This window comes from Achroia grisella, unplaced genomic scaffold, assembly GCF_030625045.1.
Source record: "Achroia grisella isolate CSIRO2021 unplaced genomic scaffold, CSIRO_AGI_Agris_v1 utg918, whole genome shotgun sequence".
Lineage (NCBI taxonomy): Eukaryota > Metazoa > Arthropoda > Insecta > Lepidoptera > Pyralidae > Achroia > Achroia grisella.
In genome coordinates, this window is record NW_026713067.1 from 1,265,332 (window position 1) to 1,289,064 (window position 23,733).

General features: G+C 33.9%; 2 protein-coding genes across 2 annotated transcripts in view; one reads left to right on the plus strand and one right to left on the minus strand.

The window, feature by feature from the left end:
* Positions 1–448: 448 nt before the first annotated feature.
* Positions 449–5,921, minus strand: LOC131853977 (alpha-(1,3)-fucosyltransferase C-like). Its single transcript, XM_059205082.1, has 3 exons — positions 5,837–5,921; positions 1,153–2,233; positions 449–834 (listed from the first exon to the last, which is right to left on the minus strand). Exons 2-3 carry the CDS (start codon positions 2,145–2,147, stop codon positions 540–542), a joined length of 1,290 nt encoding a protein of 429 aa, XP_059061065.1. The 5' UTR covers positions 2,148–2,233; positions 5,837–5,921; the 3' UTR covers positions 449–539.
* An 88-nt stretch (positions 5,922–6,009) lies between these two features.
* LOC131853978 (deoxycytidylate deaminase-like) overlaps positions 6,010–23,733 on the plus strand; it is a 30,740-nt gene continuing 13,016 nt past the window's right edge. The window contains exon 1 of the mRNA XM_059205085.1: positions 6,010–6,096. The gene's annotated coding sequence lies outside the window, so the exon portion shown is untranslated. The remainder of the gene's footprint in view (positions 6,097–23,733) is intronic.

Sequence of the window (23,733 nt, forward strand, 5' to 3'; positions counted from 1 at the left end):
TAATAAAGATAATAAACAATTATATTAATGTACATTCACAAACCATTTTTAGTTCGACTGTCGAAGTCCAATAATAAGGATTAAAAATAAAAATAGTCTCGACGCACGCATTACAAATCATTTGCTCTTAAAAACATAACGTTATTCAATTACACTTTTAAATTTAACATATGCTAGATTCATCGGTGGGCCAAATTATGTGCCCTAGTAGTACAAAATAGAATCTTTATTTGAACGTAACGGCGCATAAGATCTCTTATAATGAATACCAGTGACGACACATTCTTTTTCAATTAAAATAAATATCTAAATAAAATTAAACATCTACTACAGGTTTAGTCATAAAGATTACACAAAACCGAAAAATTAAAATATTTTTTTGAACGTGTACAATTTAGGAAAATTATTCAGATCTCACTTTGGTTCTTTGGAAAAGTGATTCAGTTTTCTACCTGGTTTTTGATATAAATATATCTTTTACGACTAACACTGTATCGTTATAAAATGACGTCAAGCGTAAACTGCTAAATACATTTTTATCAAATACTACCAGCGAGAACGGTCCAAAAATAGCACCGCTCAGAATAATTTGGATTCCACCACGTTCTAAATTCAATGTACACCTTTGGTGTTTGCATAAGAGTTTCGTTGTTCAACGCTGCGCAAATATCACAAACGTTTTCTACTGCCTGTGGGTCGTGGTACGAATAATAGTACTTCCACCTGAAATAACTGCGGTACAGCTTCGGCGAGTTGATGAGTTGTGCCATGGTAGCAGCTAGCTGTGGAATGGTGTACTGCTTAGCATCCAGATACGAGCCTGGTGGAAGAAACCTGGAAATTATAAAAAATTTGGAATCGATTCTAATATTAAGTATTTTATTTTGCGCTATGCAATTTTACTGTTTACGGGTTGGATGTTAGATCTGATCATTTTACTGCTTCATAAAATTCATTTGGCCTATTTATAAAAATAGAAAATCCTTATTAATCAATTGAAAGTTTTTGTACAAAGTAATATTCTCAAATCTCCGTAATTCAGCAAAATTTTATCATATAATATACCACATTTAATTAATAATACTACTAAGTGTAGTACATATCATAATATAATATATTTAACTCAACTTAATAATTGTGAATACAATTTACCTGGAATAATTAGCACCTCCATACACGATTGGTACAATGTTGTGTTGCAAGGCAGTTAGCAGTTTCTCAGTAACGTAATCCTTATCAAACGAATTCTCTAACGTTAAATAAAAATAATATTCCTTCTCTAATTTAATATCACATTCTGACTGACGTTCTCTCGGGCATTGTAAACTTCCACACGAACCGTATATATCAACGTCCAAACCGTAAGGTTCTAACGCTCTCTGCAACTTTCTCACAAATGTATTCCTACCACTTTTGCTATAGCAATGTGATACGAACCAAGCTACAGCTTTGCTCTTATTATGTAATGTATAAGGCAATTCATCAACATCTACCATATCTCTTTCCCATTCCATATCTATCTTCGGTCCAACTTTATCTCCATTAGCATTTCTAACTAAAATATACGGATAAGGAATATCGGAATCTAATCTGTAAGTTGATGTCAAATTAAAGAAATTATCAAATTTCTCACTGCATACAGGATAGTTATCATTGGACTCCATATTTATGTAAATGTATTTCTGATGTGGTGCTCTTACTCTTGGAAGATTATACGGTTTCATATTGCGTCCATTGAAAGCTATCACATCAAACTTTGTAATATCACCATTGAAAAAGTTCCTATCATCTGTAACATAGCAGTTTATCACCGAGCAGTTATTATTGAGGAAGCCCCGTTGCCCATTTCCGAAGAAATAGAATGGTGAAAAGTCTTTTGATGTCCATAGAAGTATATATTTGAGTTGCTTTGGTAAATTTTGCACACTACGATAAACGTCGAGGTATCTAATATCTCTGGCCACATTTTCGATGGCCTCTTGAACAATATTTTCGTTGATGGAAGGCAAATTCTTTCTGTTAATGGATTCAATCCAGAGAACTGAGAAGGTGAAACTAATGCAGCTAATAATGACCAGATATCTGAGGGCAAACAGATGTTTCAGTATAATGTGGAGAGAAGTAGCTGGAGAGATGAGATGAGGCATTTCTGTCGCCGCATGCTCGGGCACTTAAAGGCTTGACTACGGCACGCATTTATCTTCAACAAAATGTAATTTCCTATTGAGTGTACCTGAAAAGATTAAAGCTGAGTAAATAAAGCGGAGTAAACAACACATCATTTTTAACAAATATTAAATTTTAGAGTAAATTTTGTGGCTATGGCCCGGCTAGGTATGTAATATTATGTTATCTGTGGTCTAGGTTTTTTAATACAAGATTGAGACGGACTAATGAACGAATTTATAAAACGAATTTATGCAAACAATTTCTTGCGGATATACTATACTGATAACAGAATTTGTTACATTGGTTCACAGAAAAAATAATTTATTCCTTGTTACGCAAACCTGCTCCAATTATATACCTCAGATTATAATAATATCCTTTCAATTTTTAGCTGTCAAATCAACGGTCTGTAAGACCAATTACAGGACTTCTCACAGATGGGGCTATAGTGTCCAATAACTGGCTCCTTCGCAGATAAGAGGGTATTCAAAATAAAGGACACACTAAAAATATATTGCTAGATAATGTGCAAAAAGTTTATAATTATAAAATATTTTCTGTATACCTACATATATTTAGGATTAGACAATGCATGGATAGTGACAATCTATTGAATACTTACTACACTAATCCCATGTAGTTGTACTACATGGAATTAGTATAGTGGACTTAAATCTTTAGATGGACCCAAAAAATTGTGATTATTACAAGATTCCAACAGTAGTTACATTAAATTAGTGATTAAGGGGGTCTTCCTATGTGACGGCCTGTTTTTTAGGGATATTTTAGGATTATTTTTTCTACGACCAGTAAATATTTAGAGCTTCAAGTTTTTTATCATTTATTAACACATATTTGGACAGTATAAATATAAAATTTCAGCTAAAAATATTCAGTCAAACTAGAGTTACAGCGCTCTGAACACCCCCGCCTCGAAAAAAAAAAGAGCTCCCACTTCCTCCACGATTCCGGCTGATCGGCTTATCTGAAAAAAAAAAAAAAAAACGGCGTTTTAATTTGTAGGCTTAAAAGCACGGAATGACCTATAATCAAATGAATATAAAAAAAATGGATTTTTGATAGGCATTTGAAATAAAAGTTGCAAATTAGGCTTTTTTTTTTTTTGTTTTTTGCTATAAAAAAATCGAAGTTTTGAAAATTTTCGATTGATAATAGTTCATTCCATGCGTTTACATATATTGAGTGTGCCCTGTAAATTTCATTTCATTAATTCGGTCCAGCCGTTTCTGAGATACAATGGAGGAAAGTTTGAAAAACACAGTTTTGAGAAAAACGCGTTTAAAGTTTCAAGTCCGTTAAAAACTATTAAAATATCAACTTACTCTCAATCGGCGATGCCTGGTCCATAGAGTATTCCTTCCTCTTCCTCGTGAAACTCTTTTAAAGCAGATTGTTCAGCTCTTGAGTCAATCCTGGCTTGTTTAACGACATCACTTACGCGCCGCTCAGAGCGTAAGATTCGCTTTTCATCCCGTTTCTCAACATACGCTTGGGCTTCACGACCAACAGGGCATCCCATAATCGACATAACTTTTAAAATACCTTGAAAACCTTCATTAAAGATAATAACTGCTAAGTAGCTAGCAATTTCAACAACTTTGGGACCAGAATGAAGATGTTTAGGAGCGAAAGTCCAAATCAAAGAATTCAAAGATTCGTTATTGTTTTGTGTCTCTGCTCCTAAACAACGAATTAATAATTCGTCTTTCGATAAATCTTCGAAAACCGGTTTGATAGCTTCTTGGACTTGCGGAATTAGAGGTGGTTTATCGTGATGAAATTGGTCTAGTTCATTATTAGCTTCAGCCTTACGCCATTTACACCAACTGTCTTCGCCTTCTGAACAAAATTGATGCTGAGGGTTTTCATCAGAAGAACATTTGTACGTTGCCCAAACTTCCTTTCTCATATCTTCAAGCGAATCTGGATGGCGTCGAATTGCTAATCCGTAAAATTTTGTAATTTATTGGATAACTTTATCAGTAAGTTTACCTGCTCCTTTTCTGTTTAAGTCTGTAGAAACGTGTCTAAACTTGTATAAACAAATATATTAATAAAAGGGAGGCCAGGTATAAAGCCGACGGTACACAATAGGCCCGGTCTCTAACTGCCAACTCACCGCTCCGAACCGCTCTTTCTTTTACCTGCTGTATCTTTAAAACGACTTCGAATTTTCTAAAATCGCTTTACTACCGTATTCTAGACATGTTAAGGGAGCAATTTATGAAAAAAAAAAAAATCGATTTTTTCAACCCATCACATAGGAAGACCCCCTTAAGAGGCACGAAATCTTAGTCCTCTGAAGTGTCACGAGTGTCACATAATAATAAGATGTACGTAGTGTTGTTTACGTATATACCTAGACGACTGTTACTGTTAACCATTAGGTGGGCCGTCAATTAGTTTGCTAATATATATAAAAAAATTAATGGACAATATACATATATCTACAAGATCAACTGAAATTGGATGAGTAATTGAATAGAAGTAAAAAAATTTCTTTCTAATAGAATTTTTTCTTCATATAAATTGATTTGTATGAGTAAAAATATTATTTTTGTTGTATTCAATGATATAATAATAATATACAATAATAAAAAAAAGTAAGAAATTTTTCTTTATTATTCTACTCCACATTCGAAATGCAAGATTCCACTAATTCATGGACCGAGGTTATCTTTTCAAAGTAGGTAATGTACGAATGTATCTATAGATTTACATGTGACAAAGTACCGAATAACATCTGTATCATATGAGAGAATATAAATTATTGAAGCTAATGTTCACACATACAAACAACGGCACAAGAAAAAAATGTCTTTATCATAGTCCATAGTGTCATAGTCCACACTATCATAAAATACAGTAGGTACCTACAACGATTAGTAAAATTATTGCATTCATTAAATATCTAAGCATAGGTGTTCTCGTACCTTCTCACATGCATCCAAAAACGGTTATTAACTATTGTAAATATTTCAAAATTATCATCAAATCAACCCATTTCTCTACGGTGTAAATAATCCATCTCCTAATATATAATCATCTAAAAAATAAAAACATCGCAAATCCAATCACTCGTCTTAAAATAAAACATTTCACATTCTCTGCTAATGCGAGCGTAACCCGAAAGCGCAAACGCAGAAGCTAAGAGTTAAAAAAATATGCTCAATCAAAAAAAAAACCCATTTTTCTTTATATTCCTATTCATTTATATTGTATTAATATCAGGTATAACTTTTTTAATCCTGTTTTCATACAAGTGACAGTGATTTAATGAAAGTTAGCTGTGTATAACATATTTATGTACCAAGATTTCCACGTCCGGTAACATAACAGGACGCAAATTAAACACTGAATGTTTTAATTCTCAATCAATGCAACGACAATACCTGACCAATGCTATATTTGCTAAACAAATTCCAACCATAACACGATGTATATAGACACGGTACAATAATTTCATAATGTCTTGATCACTTTCATACGTAACCCGACAAAATACACTAGACACCATAGACATTTTCAACTGGACTACTGCACAAGCGACTCAATTCATTCGGCTTATACGTCACAAGACATGCGCATTGAGACTCGAGAAAACAAAATGCGGCAGTGCGAAGCAGGAAATCTACTGTTTTCTTACGTGTTTTGTCTTGAAATCCACAAAATTTTAGGCGTATATATCACTTATTTGTAACTTGACACTAATAGATGTTATGGAAGCGAGTTATTTTGAGTAAATACACAATTGTAGAGGTCCGCGTTGTGAGCAGTCAATTCACTGACGGACGGACGCAGCGCACGCTCGGAGCGCACCCAACTGGGACTGGAGAAGTGGCGACCAAGGTCAATGATATCATGACATAGGGAGGTCGGTGAAGGTGACTCATCTTTATTTACAAGGTAGCGATGTCATAATACTATCTCTTGTTTATAAATAAGCAATTTACTGAGTACAATCGCGTGGCGTGTTATGCCATTTTTCATGTAGGACTGAATACATTCATTACTATTACCTAAGTACCACGACACGCTTCCGACCGTACCACATAGGTATCGATTGTCGATGATCAAAACTAAAATATTTTTGATCAATTAGAAAACTCCACATATGTTATGTAAAGGTAGTACTTGTGAAAAAAGTACTTATTTAGGTTGGTTTTAATTCAACGTTTCTTCAATTAATGAGTCAATACTCATTTCAGTAATTACGAGAGAAATGTAATATGAAATATATGTAAAAAATATTTATTTAATAATATAATAATGTACATAATGAGTACTTATTCATTTTCCCCAAGTATGATATAAAATGGAATAAGAAATTATATCTGTGTACCTATTTTAAGAGAGATTATTTTATATAACTATAATTGGTAACAATCTGACGACCCATCTTATGGTAATTGGTAATAGTTGCCTATACACATGAATATGTGACATACACATGTCAACATGTGACTGTCCCGGTTTGTTGCGATTCAAGCAAGTTTAATAGAAAAAAGCATGAGAAAAATTACCTCACGGAAATTACTGTAACAGAAATATAAGCAGTAGATTTTTGCAAAATATGATCTTAGAATAATTTCTGTATTCAGTAATAATCTGTTAAATATATCGATAACTTTTATCGACAAAACTATTGACCTATTAACAACATACAATTTTTTTATGTGGAAAAAAATTAAGTGTATTATTATTAGTACCTACACATATTTTAACAATATCATTTTATTAGTAAGATAGGTATTTTATGTTTAATGGACATTTAAACACACACTTAAACTTAAGTTCTACATTTATATTTCACTTGATCACTATGGAATGACTCATAAAATCTCAGTAATAAGTTTTATAAATTATAAAAATCACATGTTTTATAAAATGTGTTATGTAACATGTGTGTAAGTGGCAACTGTCACATATATACCTGAATAGCACAACAGACATCACGATGCCATGTGACTTACATCGTACGTATTATGCTTTACCATTCTAGTGTAAGTAAGTGTGATATGGTAAAATTGTTGAAATTATTCCAACATTCGAATTTATTACAAAAAAATAATGAATGAAAATTATTTCCATACTATTTATTATGTTTATTACTATTATACGTTTAGGTCATTTTTGTTCCTTATGAACGTCATTTTTCCCTACCGTCCAGTAGTATACAGATCCAGAAAAATTGGCATAAAACTCAATTGAATTTCTTTTTATTTACATTGTTTATTTATATATGTGTCTATGTTTAACATTAAATGAAAAATCAAAAAAATGTCGTGCATGAACAACTATTGCCATGCACGGTCGTCATTCAAGTAAAAGGTAAATCGTTTAGTGAGTAGGTTTTGCTAGTGAATAGTTTAACTCATTATAACTTGTAAATAATTCCGTAACTGATTCTAAACCACATAAAATGAAACCAACAAGACGCGTGGCAAACAAAAGCAAACAGAGTCCACAAAACAGAATCAACCACAATTATTCTTTGGCGCTATAACAGCGGAACTTCCGTTGAATTTTCCGTCTGTCCGCCATTGTGACGGACAATAAAATAAAAGAAATAATAATAAAAAATAATGCCTCCTTTGTACAGCAAACAAGGGACAGGGCACAAAAGTGGAGAATTTAAATTCGATTGTGAATCACAATGAGGAAACGGATGTTATCTTTTCAACGGTCTAAATGATATTTCTTTACTTTCTTGTTTGTCTTTTGACATGATTTGTTTAAATTATTATTGGCATACGGCACCAAAGGGAAATGTTTGTAACTACTTTCTTTTTAATGCTAAAATAACGTAATGGGAATATAACTTTCGCTTGCGTAAACAGATTCATTGTTATTGACATTAAAGGAACAAAACAGACAGGTTATTATTAGACTTTAGACCTACTAACCACCAACTAACCTATGCAAATCTTTTGATTAATTACAAAACAAAAAAAAAATTATCAACTACATTAGCCGAGTTATTCAAAAGATAACCAACCTTTATTTGGTTTGTATGAATTCACACATTCCAACTTCAAAAAATGTAAAGTTACAACAATTATATAGAAGGGCAACACTAAATTTTTTTTATCATTCTTCTTGTGATGAAACAAATTTCCGAGTGAGCGGTTGATTAAAAAAAAGAAATATGACTATTCAAAAGTGCTTAAATTTAAGTTTATTTGAATGAATGATATTGACATTTGGGTTATATTCACGAAATTTTGGATAATAAATAGCTACTACTAACCTATTTTAGTAATTAGTCACTACTTTTCAAAATTTTGTAGTCACCATTTTAAAACTGTTTATTTTTTATTATAACTGATTGCTATGGTAAATGTAAATACTGTTTATTTTTTATTACAACTTTGCTTCTTTTTGTTTCTATTGTAACTGAAAAGCACTGAAAAATATTTTTCTTTTTTTCAAAAACAGCTCAGCGTACAAATTAGTGTAAATATGTTTTCAGTGTATAATAGGATATTTCCCATAGTAATAACCACTAATATATTGTGTTATAAAATAACTGGATTTTAAAATTTTTAATTCAGAAGATTATGAAATATGCACTTTTAATAACGAAGTGTTCGATTGTAAACTTATCTTTATTTTCTTTGCTCAAAACTTCGCACTATGTTCCCAATGAAACCCTTGTCTAAAGACTCGCAATACTGCTTACCCACAGAAGCGACAATAGCCCTTATCCACGTGTCAGACAGTCACCCTAGTCAACGTAAAGAAGATGTTTTCAGGCCATGACAGTTGAAATAGGTGTTAATACTGTCCTCACGTAAACGATGGTTCATTATGAAATTATGGAATTGGAAAGGTAAACATGTTGATAGTCCCAGAGAAACAAAGAAGAAACGCAGGAATTTAATTTTTTTCTGTCTTTCTTTAGAAAGAAAAGCGTACATGACGACATATTGTCTAATATTGTTTCATTATTTATTTCGGATATATGACACCCTCACTAGTCTAGCGGTTTAGCATACTTATATAGCATAGCATAGCGGTATAGCTTTACTTCCAATGGTCGTGGGATCGATTTCTCATGGTACAAACATTTGTATTCATGAGTATAACTGCTTGTATTGTTCCTGGGTCCATTCTATGTATATTATTTATATATTTACAACAACAAATTTAAGTATTTGTATCAGTTAGCTAGTACCCATAACACAAGCTCATCGTAAGTTGGGACTGGATGGCGCCGTGGGAATAGTCCAGGATTAAAAAATCTAACATTATAAATAAACGTTGCGTTCAATTTTACTGAGAGGTCAATGTTCAAACATACATCTCGATACAAACATCCGATGAAATCGATAAATCTATTGAAAGTATAGATATCGGATGCGTATTCCGCTTCCGGTGCGGCTGCGTTACGGTGATAGCGCGCGCCGGATGCTACCACGCGACGGTCACGCGACGGTCACCGACGGTCAAGCCCATTTGTCACGTCCTGTCCGTTATTAGGGATATACCTACACACTGGTTTCAAATATTCATTCATTTCATACTACGCTTTTTGCCTACGATATATAATGGAATGCTGCACCCGCCTGCGCTAACGGTTTTTTATAGATATATAATATACATAGAAAAAACGCAGACCAATGCAAAAATACACGCACATAAATACAAATGTTTGTACCGTGCGAGGAATCGAACCCGCGACCATCGTAAGTAAAGCGGTGTGCTCAACCACTAGACCAACGATGCCATAATATTGGTATAGGTTTACTAGAAACATATATACATAGCAACAAAGAAGACACGTCATATCCGAGCCGGACAAAGTCGGAGCACGACTCAGCGCGATACCGGATTATCCCCACAAAGATTTATTGTTTGGCCAACTACAGTCAGCAATCTGAGGGTTTTGGTCAGATTATAGTCCTCTAGGGATAATGTGAGTGCAGCAAAACGTAAGCCTATCGACCAAATTGTTGTATCCAGGTTTTGTACGGTTGTGAGTGAGTGATATATCATTCGGATTAAAAAATACTAGTTGTCATCTTTTTTTATGTAATTGTAGTACTCAATACTCAGTCTCATGTTTACAGTGAAAGTTTATAATTAGTATATTTAGATCAATATGGACCCTGTTAGAGCCTAATTAAAATCGCTAATAACTAATAGAGGTAGGTGATAGAAGGGTGAAAATTTAGGGTTGTATATATTTTTTAATACCGAATTGTATTTTTTTTTACAATTAATAAAAAATAAATGTTAGGGCTAGACAACCCTTATCACTTAGGGGTATGAAAAATAGATAGTAGCCTATTCTCAGACCTACTGAATATGCATATAAAATTTCATAAAAATCAGTCAAACCGTTTCGGAGGAGTATCGTGACTAACATTGTGACACGATAATTTTATATATAATAAAATTTAATATTATTCATTCATATCATGACGTACATATATTACATAAAAATAATGTATGTCATTTAAATATTCGGTTATGGTATAATACTGTTAATGGTCTTAAATAGTAACTCTTTAAATTATTTTATAAATATGTAGGAAACAAGCTGACGACCCGCCTGATGGTAACTGTCACCTCCATGAATAGCATTACGCATGAGTGACGTCACGTCGTAATAAGACGCTGTGACACCACTCATACGTTGTTCCAGAGGAGTAAAATGTCATACATCTGTAATATTACTTCCAGAAGACTAAGATGTCTCCGGCATTCTGTCGGAGTTATGACATTTTAGTCTTCGCTGCCTTCTCCTACACTAAAAAGACTATCAAATTATGCATCTGCTTACTATGTATACCTACCATAAAAGTATGTATGTACCTATACATTAATTTAAATTTGATTGAATTGTAAATTGTCTAATTAACTCACGAAACGTATCTTGTCAGATTGAAAATCCCTTCAACTCAAAAAGCTCGTTGGTGACTGATATACGTGAAACAGAGAGAACTCCTCGATACTCACTAAACGATTACTTGAATGACGAGCGTGCATGGCAATAGTTTTCATGTTCGGGATTTTCATTTAATGTTAGACATAGACACCTATATAAATACCTATGCATTGTAAATAAACTGGATTTAAAAAAAAAAGTAATTCAATTGAGTTTTTTGCCAGTTCTTCTCAATTGGATCTATATACCGAACTGGACGGTAGGGAAAAAAATATAATGTAAAAACTTGACGTTCATAAGCGGCTAAAATGTCCTACATGAATAAATGATTTTTGAATTTGAATATGGAGTGTGGATTTATATTTATAACTAATTTTCCGGTAAAAGATACACCGGTAACAAAACAAAACATTAATCCGAGAAATGGCAATAGGCTCGCCCTTTGTCAGGTTGCATCAAACTATACAAAGCAATAATATATAGAATATAGGTGCGTGTGGTGTCGCCGTAGGAATAGCACCACCCCATCTCTTCCTATGGGTGTCGTAGAAGGCGACTAAGGGATTCGTCGACTAGTGGACGGGCAGCAGCGTCCTACTAAGTAACTACCATCACACTGCGATCGCCAACCCTCATACCAAGCGTGGCGATTATAGCAATATCCCCCATATTGGGGGAGGCCTTTGTTCGGCAATGGATGTCTTCCGGGCTGAAATGATGATGATACGAAGCAAATTGCTGGCATATCAAGAGTTCGACATGACGTTAACAATTGACAATACTTCTGATTACCCCAACAGGGATAACAGTCTTACTGATATTCTAAAACATTGCACTCCTTTTTACACAGTCGTGTAAAGAGTCAGACGATCCAGTTTCGACGTCCAGCGTGATTGACAAGAGAAACTGTCGGGTACGCCCGCGCTCGGAGCCTGCAACTAAGCCGATTACTGACCGCACTCGGAAAGTGAGCTCTAATTTATCTCTGCTCGGGACTTCATGTACTTACTACTTCTTTATAAATCCTTTATTAAGAGGGTTTATACTGTACTGTAGCGGTATATCGCACTCTTAAATATAAATGCCTTAATTAAAAATAAGGTATTTACTTTTATGTTTCACCTTTAGAGTCACATTGACCAGTCGAAAAGAGATGAATCGACTATGTGAAAGACAATATGAAAAGACGAGATGACTACGTATAGGGACGAATGGAAGTGAAAAACATATTGCTCCGACCCGAAATAAATGGAATAAGAAACATGGCAATATTCATTCGCAGCTAAAATAGCTTAAAAAATGATACTACTAACAATTAATTTACTTGTGATTATATTTTCTCTGAACAAGTCGAAACAATATACCATGATCATACACATCAAAACAGGAATAATTACCTCCGAGCAAGGCACATGCCATTCAAACTCTTTTAAGCATAATAATAAGGGTTTCATTCTTGTATGCCCACTTAGAGATTTCCATCTACGATAGTCTGTTTGCAGCAAATATTTAGAACATAACCTTCTTGTGACTGGAGCGGAATTAGAAAATGTAACAAAAAACCAAAATAAGCCCTGGATCTTAATTGTTTTTTGAGGTGAGGCATAAACTAAGAAATGCCGCCACCCTAACACTCCGTTCTCCTACATTTTTGGAATATACAAATTAACTTACAGTTAGTCCAATTAGTATTGCTGTTAATTATTGTGGCTTTATTATCAGCTCTATATGTTCATTATGAAAGGCATTGAACACAAAAAAATTTGCTGCCTGTTTAATTTTAGACTAGATGGCGCTGCGTGAATTGTCCTGGGATATTATTATTATATATACATGGTCACCTCCACAGACATCAATCACTTCATCATGTGACGCCCGTGGTATCATGCCTCTGTACTCTGAAATTTCACTGCCACATCTCTACTGAAACAACTTCCAAAGCAATCTGCCACTGAAATATGAGACAGAATCGCCCACGCAAATAACTTTGTACTCAACGTACACACAAATACTCATAAGTGGTTTTAATAACCACTCACATGCATATGTAACACCTTCCTTAAAATATTAATAATATTATCTAAATATTATAGGCAACGTGTTTTTGTTCAGTCATCGAAATTTATAATAGTTTTACCAATTAAATTGAAGAAAAGTAATCAAATTCTATAATTTCTACACCCTGTAATCTGCTGAAACGATTATCATGTACATACAAACTAACATACAGTAAATACACAGCTACAATGAATATCTACGCACAAAAGATGTCACGGAGTAGCATATGTTATAATTTATTGAAAAGTAGCACAATAAAATCGACCCTGATAAACGTGTGGCGCCATATTGCCAAAATGTTTAAAGTTGCGAATGAACTGCTGTTACTTCGACAGTGGCGTTGTACAAACTCAAGTTTACGAGCCACGGTTCGTATCTATGCTATGTACTTTGATTTCATGTGCCAAGCTCGTATTTACGGTTTCGAACAAAAGTGCTATGTCCGAAATTCGAAACTGTATTGGAAACCGAATTGGTTATAGGGATTCGGTTTCTTTATTTACAAATAAAAAAACATTTCATTCAAATTGATAACTTCCTTTCTTACAAGTCGCTAAATAAGTTTAACATAGGCAGGCAAATTGAGAAAAGAAAAAAATATTAATACTTAGTTACTACTGTACCTATGTATATCGGGTCAATATTTTGTCAAGAATAAAGTATTATTTATCTTGCTTTAACAGACTTTTAGTAAAATTATAAAAATCAATCAGGGACACTTGTTGTTTGATTGCATGATTGAACATTGCATTTATTTTATCATGTCGTAACCGAGAATCGAACACAATATCTCTCAAATATCAAACGTCTATAGTTACATTGTGCTCAGACGGTACTAACACCATTATTATGAACAAGTGTTATACGTAAAACAATGTTATTTCAGGCAAGTTTTGCCCCAGAGAAAAGAGGGACAAACAAGAGTATAGTGATTCTGGACGGAGGTGAATTATGTACGACCACGGAATAGCGCAATAATAGCCGATGTAGTTAGACGACGAGCGGAGCGACTAGCGATTTCAAATGTACATAATAAATAGCTAATGTTTATGAGTTTGGATAATCGAACTTTTTGGTTGAGAATATTTTATTTGTAAAATCTATGTCAAATATTAGAAATAAAGGACTGTACATTTAGAGTTCAACGTGAATACATGAAATACTTTACTTTCCTCTTTTATTGATCCTGAGTACAATTACAATTAATTAATTATCTGTGGTATTAATTTGGGTTTGCTGTACTGGCCTATAGGGGTAATCATCAAAACTACTGATTTGATTTTAAAAATTATTTTAGTATTTGATAGCCCGTTTAGCTAAAAAAACTATATAACATCACGCTACGACTAGTAGAGCAGCAATAAGAAATATTACTAATTTGGGAAAAAGTAACGCTGACAAAGTTGCGCAGCTAATAAAGAGAAAGTATATATTTATTGTCTACCTAAAGTATTAGTAGTCAGGACATATGCTTTTATCGAAAAAAAAAACTGTAAAATATATAATTTATGGAGCGTCCCAGTCGTTTACTATCCTGAATTATACTCTAGAGGCCGTGAGTTCAAATCTGGCCAGATCACAAGATACAAAAGTTTATGTGCCAATTTATATTTCTAACTGACTTACCGGTGAAGGGAACAGCGATAGTAAACCAGCGACACCGGAAAAACAAGAGACACCGGAAAGCTCGAGCTCCACGCCACGTTGGATTGAAATGTGAAGCACCCAAGTGTTAAGTTTACCGTAACATCCATTACTGACAACACCTTTGACTACTCCATCTAGAACAACAGTCATCATTGTTTTTATGTTGCTTCTAAAAAAGAAATAAGTAAAAAAAAACTAAACCAAACATTATGGTCCGCTACGCTCATCACTATGCCCGAGCCCAGCGAATTCAATCAGTTTCAGCCGCAAGGTGATCCCGTGTCTATGGGTCTGCGCATAAATAACACCGCGTCTCCCCTCATCAGGGCCTCTGAGTGTACGCGAGTTATTGCCTCGGAACTTGACAGATGGACCGACAATATGTAGCTACCTTTTGTAAGTAAACGATCTCTTGATATCCTTAAGAAGTCTTAATCTAATGGAAAGGTATCTATTGATACAGATATATGCCAGAGACAAACATTTTTTTTAAGACGACTTCTTACAACGACCACGATAAAATGTCTACCTGGCTAAGCTAGGTAGATTTTATAATAGGTATTTTGTATGAGCTCCTCAGTCTCACCTATGTTGTATTTTACCACCTGTACCTAGTTTAGTTTAAAGATAATACAGTGAAATTGCAGGATATGGAGGCATAACATCTAAATCCTTTGGAATAGCAACACATACCATGATGGTCATGGCCATGATAACGTAATATCCACACACCATCAAGTCGGGTGGGCTTTATGCACGTTTTCCATGCCATTACTTAAAAAAAATTAAGAGAAAGCTTAACCTTGTTTAGTTTTACAGTAGTGAATATATATTTTTTTAATATTATAAATGCGAAAGTAACTGTCTGTCTGTCTTGCTTTCACTCCAAAACTACTAAACCGATTTAAATGTAATTTGGTAGACAGATAGTCTAGACCTTGAGACTCTCTAGCTACTTTTTGAGAAAGAAAGGCATAGGAAAGACTTTTTGAAAGAAAGAAAGAAAGAAAAATATTTTATTCAGTGCAATGTAAAAATTTTTAATGCGGTTGTAAGTACTTTTTAAAGAAGTTTGGAACTTATTTTTCTGGCTGTTGATTAAATATATAAATATAACATTCAAAGTTTGTAATAATGTTACCCTTAAAGGGGGTAAAATAAAATGGATGGAAATTTGTCATTTTTGAAGCTAGAACGATGAAACTTTTTTCTTTGGAATTTGTGTTAGATTAATTATTGAATGTTTTTATTTATTTGGTCAAGGTCACAATAACACGTGGACGAAGTCGCGGGCACAGCTAGTATCTATATATAAACAACACTGCCGCGAGGTAAATATTTAGTGCCACACCCCCCTTGTAAGGCAACGTAATTGGAAATGTCAGTAACGCGACTAAATTCCGTTTGTACACTGAATAAGTAAAGTTGTTAGCTACCAAGTCACACCTTCATTTCTGCGGGCACCACAATGTTAGAACAATAGAACAAAAGTTCCACAGTAACATATTTCATCTTGTTTTTTTTTTATTGATGATAATGGAATGGAGTTGACTAACGGTATACGTTGATGGGGCACCAGTGGAGGATGATTAGATGAATATGAGTGACAGACAAACTGACCTGTCAGTTAGAGCTAACTAAAAAATGGCGAGCATAATAGATCTATGTAGGTTGCAGTGCTACAGATGCAAGCACCTGATACGCAAGAAGATAATATAAGCAAGCACAAATAACCCAATATAAAAATTATCACCTGAAAATGGGCTAACTGACCTGATAATGAGTTCAGGTCAGTTGGGCAAACTGAAAAATTCCTTAATATGATAATGAATTATCACGATGGTTTCCAGGGGGAACCGCGTGTAGGTCAACCTGACATGGTACATTGCTAGTAGTCCACACTAACTACTAACAATCTCCTTCCGTCCCCCGTCACCCCCCCCCCCCCCCCCCCCCCACCTCCGTCTTGTTTTTATTACATTACCAAAAACATCAATAGGAAAGGATTTCAAATTTCAAACACACAAACTTTATTTAGATTGCTTCATCGGATCTCAATACAAGAACAAGATTGGGAGTGACAAATTCTACCTATCAACCTCCACCTTCGGCAGGTAAATCAGCGGAATGTGAGAGTATTATCCAACCAAATTGCATGTAAAGCCAGACAAATGATCGTATAGAAACAATACACTTACATCGTGAAGGATTGTAGTGCTCTATCATTTGTACGGATTACATTCTTACTTCCTCTAAAGATCACAACAATGTTAGATTCTTATTTTTTATGTGACAGACAAGCTGACTGCCCGTCTGATGGAAAGTAAGATAGACGGAAGGTAAGCGTCCATTATGTTCATGAACAGTGCTATGACCATCATGTCATTATAAATGGCATGGCAATAAATGCATGAGGCATTGGCAAAGAAAGTCTTTTACGAGTTATTACACTTTATTTTTTTATCATTCTTCTTTCAATTAGACAGCTTTCCTTGATATAAATATGACTATTTTATTTATAAAAGTGCTTAAATTTAAGTTTATTTGAATAAAGAGTTTTCTATTCTATTATATTCTACGATGTCAAAGACCTCTCGTAGTATGTAAGTATACATTCTCAATTTTTATAGATATTCTCAATTTTAAAATAGTGGAGAGAATAAATTAATCATTACATAGTATAAAACAAAATCGCCATCGCTGTCTATTCGCTTATATCTTTTAAATTACGCCATTAATGCAGTTTTAATATAGCATAAATAAAGTTATTCAAGAGGACGGTTTATGTGTATGTATGTTATAGTATAGAACAAGCCGAGAAATTCTAAGATTTGTATTGCATCCATGCGAAGCCGGAATCGGTCGCTAGTTTTTTATAATTTATGATGACGCAAAAATTGATATGTTTGGCGGTATCGTGTGTTTAGCAATACCATTTCACACGGCCATTTCTTCTACAACCTAATAACGAGAAGAGGTTCCGTACAAGTATACGAGGTGACAAGCCACCGGTGCATTTTATTGTCGAACCCCGATAAAGTCACCCTCACACTTATTATCCCAACACGTGCCTCCTACACACTCGTATACATTGAGGGTATTACCTTATGAATTACGTTATATGATTTATAGGACGGCACAAAACAGTATTGCAAAATTTAATGTTTCTCCACACATTATTTGATTAAGAAATAACATAATTATAATTATGTATTGGTAGAAACTTGCTCACGACTCCTCTGTTCTTTATTTCTGTCACTGTCCTCGACTTCTTTTTTTTTTCAAACTACTCTAATGCTGTTGGCCGCATCTGGTCTTTACAGCTTCACCGGATGATAGGGGGCGAGTGACAAATGGAGTTACTGAAGGCCAACTCCCTCCAGACTCCAGACGAGGGGGAAAGAGGATTGTTAGTAATGTGGATTGATAACCCCATTGCTAGCAATGTACAATGTCAGGTCGACCGCCACCTGGAAACCATCTTAACAAATTCCTGGTGAGCTTGTTACGATGGGCTAACTGACCTGACCTCACGCTCATCTTATCATCTTCCACTGGTGCCCCGCCAGCGTAAACCGTTAGCGCAGGTGGGTGCACCATTCCATTATCATCCATAAGACACGACTTTAGTCTGAGGGCACCGCTAGGGGTTCGAACCTCGGCTCAGGCCGGTAATGATCAAAATCGCCTCCTATCGACCGGTGAAGGTGTAAAGACCAGCTACGACCATGAGCATTGGAGTAATCTGAATAAAAAGAAAAAAGTGTCATAATGGAATAAAGAAAATTACAATTGGATATAGTATTTAACTAGTTAAATTGCAATTGCAAAAACAACAACCACGTTATCGGGAATAAGGGACTCGACAGGTATTTATCACAGGTATGCTCATATACCGAACAAATACAGATAAGTACAGGTAACCCCTAAGTACAGGCGGATAGAAAAATTTCCTTCGAAGTCTTAAATTCAAAATTCAAAATATCTTTATTCATGTTTACTACAGAATCTTATGATATGTCAAATCTACCGTCAGTTCGGAACGATTTCGAGATGAGAAGAACTGGCAAGAAAATCAATTCGTATTCTTTTCAAATAAATGTTGTACATGATTACAATAATACAGATTCATTTTTAAATTCAAATTTGGGAGAATAAAGCGAACACGAATAATATGCTATTGCAAAAGCAAATAGTCTAATCAGTGTTCGTAACCCGAACAGACCAGTCCCCACAAATCAAGAATAATTTAACGATGATCTATAGCAGTTTAGCACACCGCTGTATGTAATATTATCTTATCGATCGATGCAAACATTTGTATTAATGAATATTTTTATTTTTATCGGTCTATGTATATTATTAAGTATTTACAAGAAATAATATTTAAATATTCTATCATCATCTATAGTATTTAAGTACCACAAGCTCTGTTAAACTTAAGACTAGATGGCGCTTCGTATTTTTTTATGGATGATAATGAAACGGTGCATCCGCCTGAGCTAACAGTTTACGCTGGCGGGGCACCAGGGGAGGATGATAAGATGAGCATTAGGTCATGTTAGAGGAGAATTTATCACCATGGTTTCCAGGGGGAACCGCATGGTGGTCAACCTGACATGGTACATTGTTAGCAACAAGATCATCAGTCCACATTACTAACAATCCCCTTTTCCCCGCGCTATGTACCTATATTGTTAGTGGTTATAATTATTATTTTAATCCATAGAATATAACAAATATAATAGTTAAGTCATATATATTGCATCACCTCAGTAATACTCATATTACCTACTAAGATGACTTTACACCTTGTAATCCCTAAGAAAAGGAGATACGCACGATCGGGATACGACAACTAATCGCCCATATGTATGTGTACCTTCACGTAAGCTTTATTAATATTTGAATATACCAATTCAGTATGCTACATTAACCATGTTTACAATTGTTTAATATAAATAATTGAATATATGTTATAAAAGTTTTTTTATAGCAACAATCTCGATACAAGGTAATAATATAACATATATACAAGGTAATAATATAACCTATATAGACCTATACAAATACAAATGTTTGCACCGAGCAAAAAATTGAACCAGCGAAGATCGGAACCAAAGAGATGTGCTAAACCACTAGACCACTGAAGCCGTCATGTGTGCTTGTTAAATTGAAAAGATTCAAAATGAGATAATTTTAATTTTAGTAGGAATAAAAAACTAATGTACAACTTAAGCACAAAATATCGATCGACGCAATCACGATTTACTTTGGGCCTTTGTTTTTACATATAATCCACCATTTTTCTAAAAGCAATCAGGCTTATCCACAATCTCATTTACTATATCCTTCTCGGCCGCAAATTATTCAATTTAACGTATAAATCCGCTATTTTTCAGCCTTTATTACAAGCTTTACGGAACCCTGAATAATCTAATTATTATTTTATCGTTCCGGAAAAAGTAGAAAAATTGGAAGTTCAAAGCTGCTGTAATGAAAATATGGTCTCAGTTTTGGTATCTGGCATTAGAGAACCACGACTGTTTCATTAACATATCATTTAACTAACAGAATCCTGCGGCGTTGCCCTTCTGAATTCATGTAAATATCCAGTGTATTGATCTAGTACAGGAATGTGATCTATCTTTGCACCAAAACTTTCGCAATTGGGTTGCAATATATGTATTTATACTTAGAAATCTCTTATAATATTATATCACCTTTTATATCAGTCGTAAATGCAAGTTGACAGGCAGAATATTATTTCCAATTGTATGGTATTGTATGTTGGACTCTGTTTTCCCAGGCAGCACGGAGCAACCTCACCGTTCCGAAGATTTGTGTGCATTATTAATTCTAATATTATGTTCAATACTAGCTACTCGCCCTGGCTTCGCCCGAGTGTATATGTATTATACATATAAACCTTCCTTTTAATCACTCTATCTATTAAAAAAACACTTTAAAATCCGTTGCGTAGTTTTAAAGATTTAAGCACAAATCGTCCATATGTAGGTATGCTTAAATCTTACAGACAGACAGCGACAGCGACTTTGTTTTATACAATGTAATGATGATTAATAACATTAAAAAAAACATTCTCGAATGTCATTTCAATTTGCCATGGTTCACAAATTAACTGAAATAAAATTGCATTATTGTAGGCATCTCTATTTAATGAAACTGTTGTCTCCAGAATTTAGTCGAATTATTGTCTTCTGGGGTCTGTCAGAAATATAGATTGGCATACAATTTTTTTTGGTGTCAAGTAGATTCGAGCTCACGACATTTGGAACTGTTGGGGCAAGTTGGGTTACTCAACTATTATGCCACAAAACCCACCACTGACGTAATTACGTAAAAAATAAAATTATGAAAGGCAGTTAATAAAAATATGGAAGGGCAACGGTCAGGAGTGAAATTATAAACATTTGACCTTCAAGCACATTACTGTAACGGCATATCAAGTGCGGCTGTACTAAACAGTATTCCGCGACATTAAACCCCAGTTTAACATAAACTCCGTCGGATCATTACCCGCGCTCCACTCCTATACTACATGTTCTCACTCGTTTTAGAATCTCGACTGAAAATAAAATATTTCATTGAAAATGTTTTATAAATATCGTAAACGGAAAAACATAAATTTATAACAAACGATATCAAAAGAGGAACATATATAGGTTATACACCTGTTTTTAATAAAATAAACAATATAATCGCTGATATTATAGGTGAATTATTTTTTTTAATCGGCTAAACAATCTTCAAGTTAGCCATTACTTAGAAACTTACTAGAAATATGTAATATTATCTTATCCGTGCTAAAAGTAACTACTCATTATTGTATCGGTTTATATGAATTAATAATATTTACGATAATAACAATATAGTAGTGCCTAATCATATATTATGATTACTACTCTACTAATTTGTGAAGTTAAAACTTTGTACACGTTTTAACGAGAATTGCGCGGGCGGAAGTGTATTAAATTTCGCACACATAGTCTAATAAATAGAAAGTGCAGAATGATTTTTTTTTAATTATGCACAAAAAATACATCAATTGAATAAAAAAAATATTACACACGCTACCACTTGACATACACACGTATAGAAGTAGGTCTATTCCTACCTATATACGTGTGTATCTTTGGCAATAGAACCGTAATATGTTTAAACTTATAATTTAAATTAATTATAGTCGAATTTCGACATTTGTACTCAAGAAACAAAACCGTAAAATGTCATCACTTTGTATCAAAATATCACAAAAATTTGAATCGGTGTGAAGTCACCAATAGTAGGCTCTCCCTCCATGGATACAGATAATCATGTTCTAACTGCTCAGAACGAGGCTTTGTCATGTAAACGATCCGGTTTCGCACACTAAGCGTTGTACCACTCAAATGCAAGGGTCAAACTCATCATCCTTATGATTATTACATGATAGCGGCTATCTCGTAATGACAATTAAAAATATTACAGTAACATAAAGCTTACAATGGAGTTCTTGCCAAAATCGATAAGTTTCTATATTGCTATATGTTGCAATAAAAAACTGATTTATGGAAATTAATTGACAATGAGACACATCATACATGTCATGTATAATGTTTTTGGTTAAGTTTATGATCGTATTTCTGTACTTATGTATATATATAGAACACTGCGTTTTAATAAATACTCAAATTAATCGATTTAGTAATGTTATAACACTATATTATTCTTTAAAAATGCTCTTGTCAAAAATGTTTACATTAATTAAAATAACCTATTTATGCAATATCTTCTTTACTTAATTAGGTATTTATTACAATTATAATAAAATCGTAACAAGACGAAAATTTTGCTATTTATCTTTTTATGTATTAAGTAGTTCAAGCTAATCAAATCTTATAAAGATTTCTATTGTATAATTATAAGTAGGTCAATCATTTAGGATAAATTAATATCCAAACATTTTCACAATATGAATATTTTTATAAGTATCTACTGCACGGGAAACTGTACTATGTTTTCGTCTTTTTAAGAATTTTTCTCCTTCGTCCGGAAGTTTTCGGGGTGAATTTATAAACTTTCACTTTTCATGGCATATATGTACGAAAATTTTAACAATATACGTAAGTTAAAATAAAATCACGAACTGAATATAGGAATGAAGAAATATTAAAAAACACTCAACGAAGTGGAAATGTCGAGGGGAGACGCGACGAAGCGATTGGAACTCATTACCATAACTGACGGTCTTTGTAATGGTAATGATCGACTACCCTCCACCCGTCACTATGGTGGTAATGATACCCATCATTCCAATCTTAAATTCTAATTACAAGAGCATAGAATGACTGATGAAGGCCCAATTGTCTTCGATAGTACCTACGTAGGGTTCTATACTTATTAATAAACTAATTAAGTTTATAAATTTATATTCATTATTTATTTTGCAATATAAAATTCTTTATTGCAATAAACTTAAATTTTAACACCTTTCTCCAATAGTCACGTAATAATTGTACTCATTCGGAAAGTTTGATCACAAGAATGATGTGGATGAAACTATTGTTCTTTTAAACAAATGTTGCGAGTTGAATTTTCCTATATCAAAATATGTACAAATACATACTTATAAGTAACAAGTCCCTACAAGTAGCACCCGTTTACGAGTATAAGAGAGTGAGATAAGTGTTTATGAGAGCTACTATTCTTACATAATCTGCTTGATCTGCTGTAAATTTCTTTATACACTTTATCTACAAGTCTTTGTAAAAATTCTTAACTTGCTGATGGCTCTCCTATTTACCTATTTTCCTAAGTGGTACCGTCGTCTACATACATAACAGCATCACAGATATCTCGTTATCATGTGCCTCCTCCGTGCCCAGTTATGTCAGCAACATGCTCTAATGCGCCCTTCAACAGAGAAACTGTTTTGCTAGTTC

What these genes read in the sequence shown, in the direction of transcription:
- LOC131853977 (XM_059205082.1), bottom strand. Translation starts at nt 2,147, where the DNA reads ATGCCTCATCTCATCTCTCCAGCTACTTCTCTCCACATTATACTGAAA. An exon ending in GGAGGTGCTAATTATTCCAG is followed by an intron (nt 835 to 1,152) that starts GTAAATTGTATT and finishes TATAATTTCCAG; the next exon opens with GTTTCTTCCACCAGGCTCGT.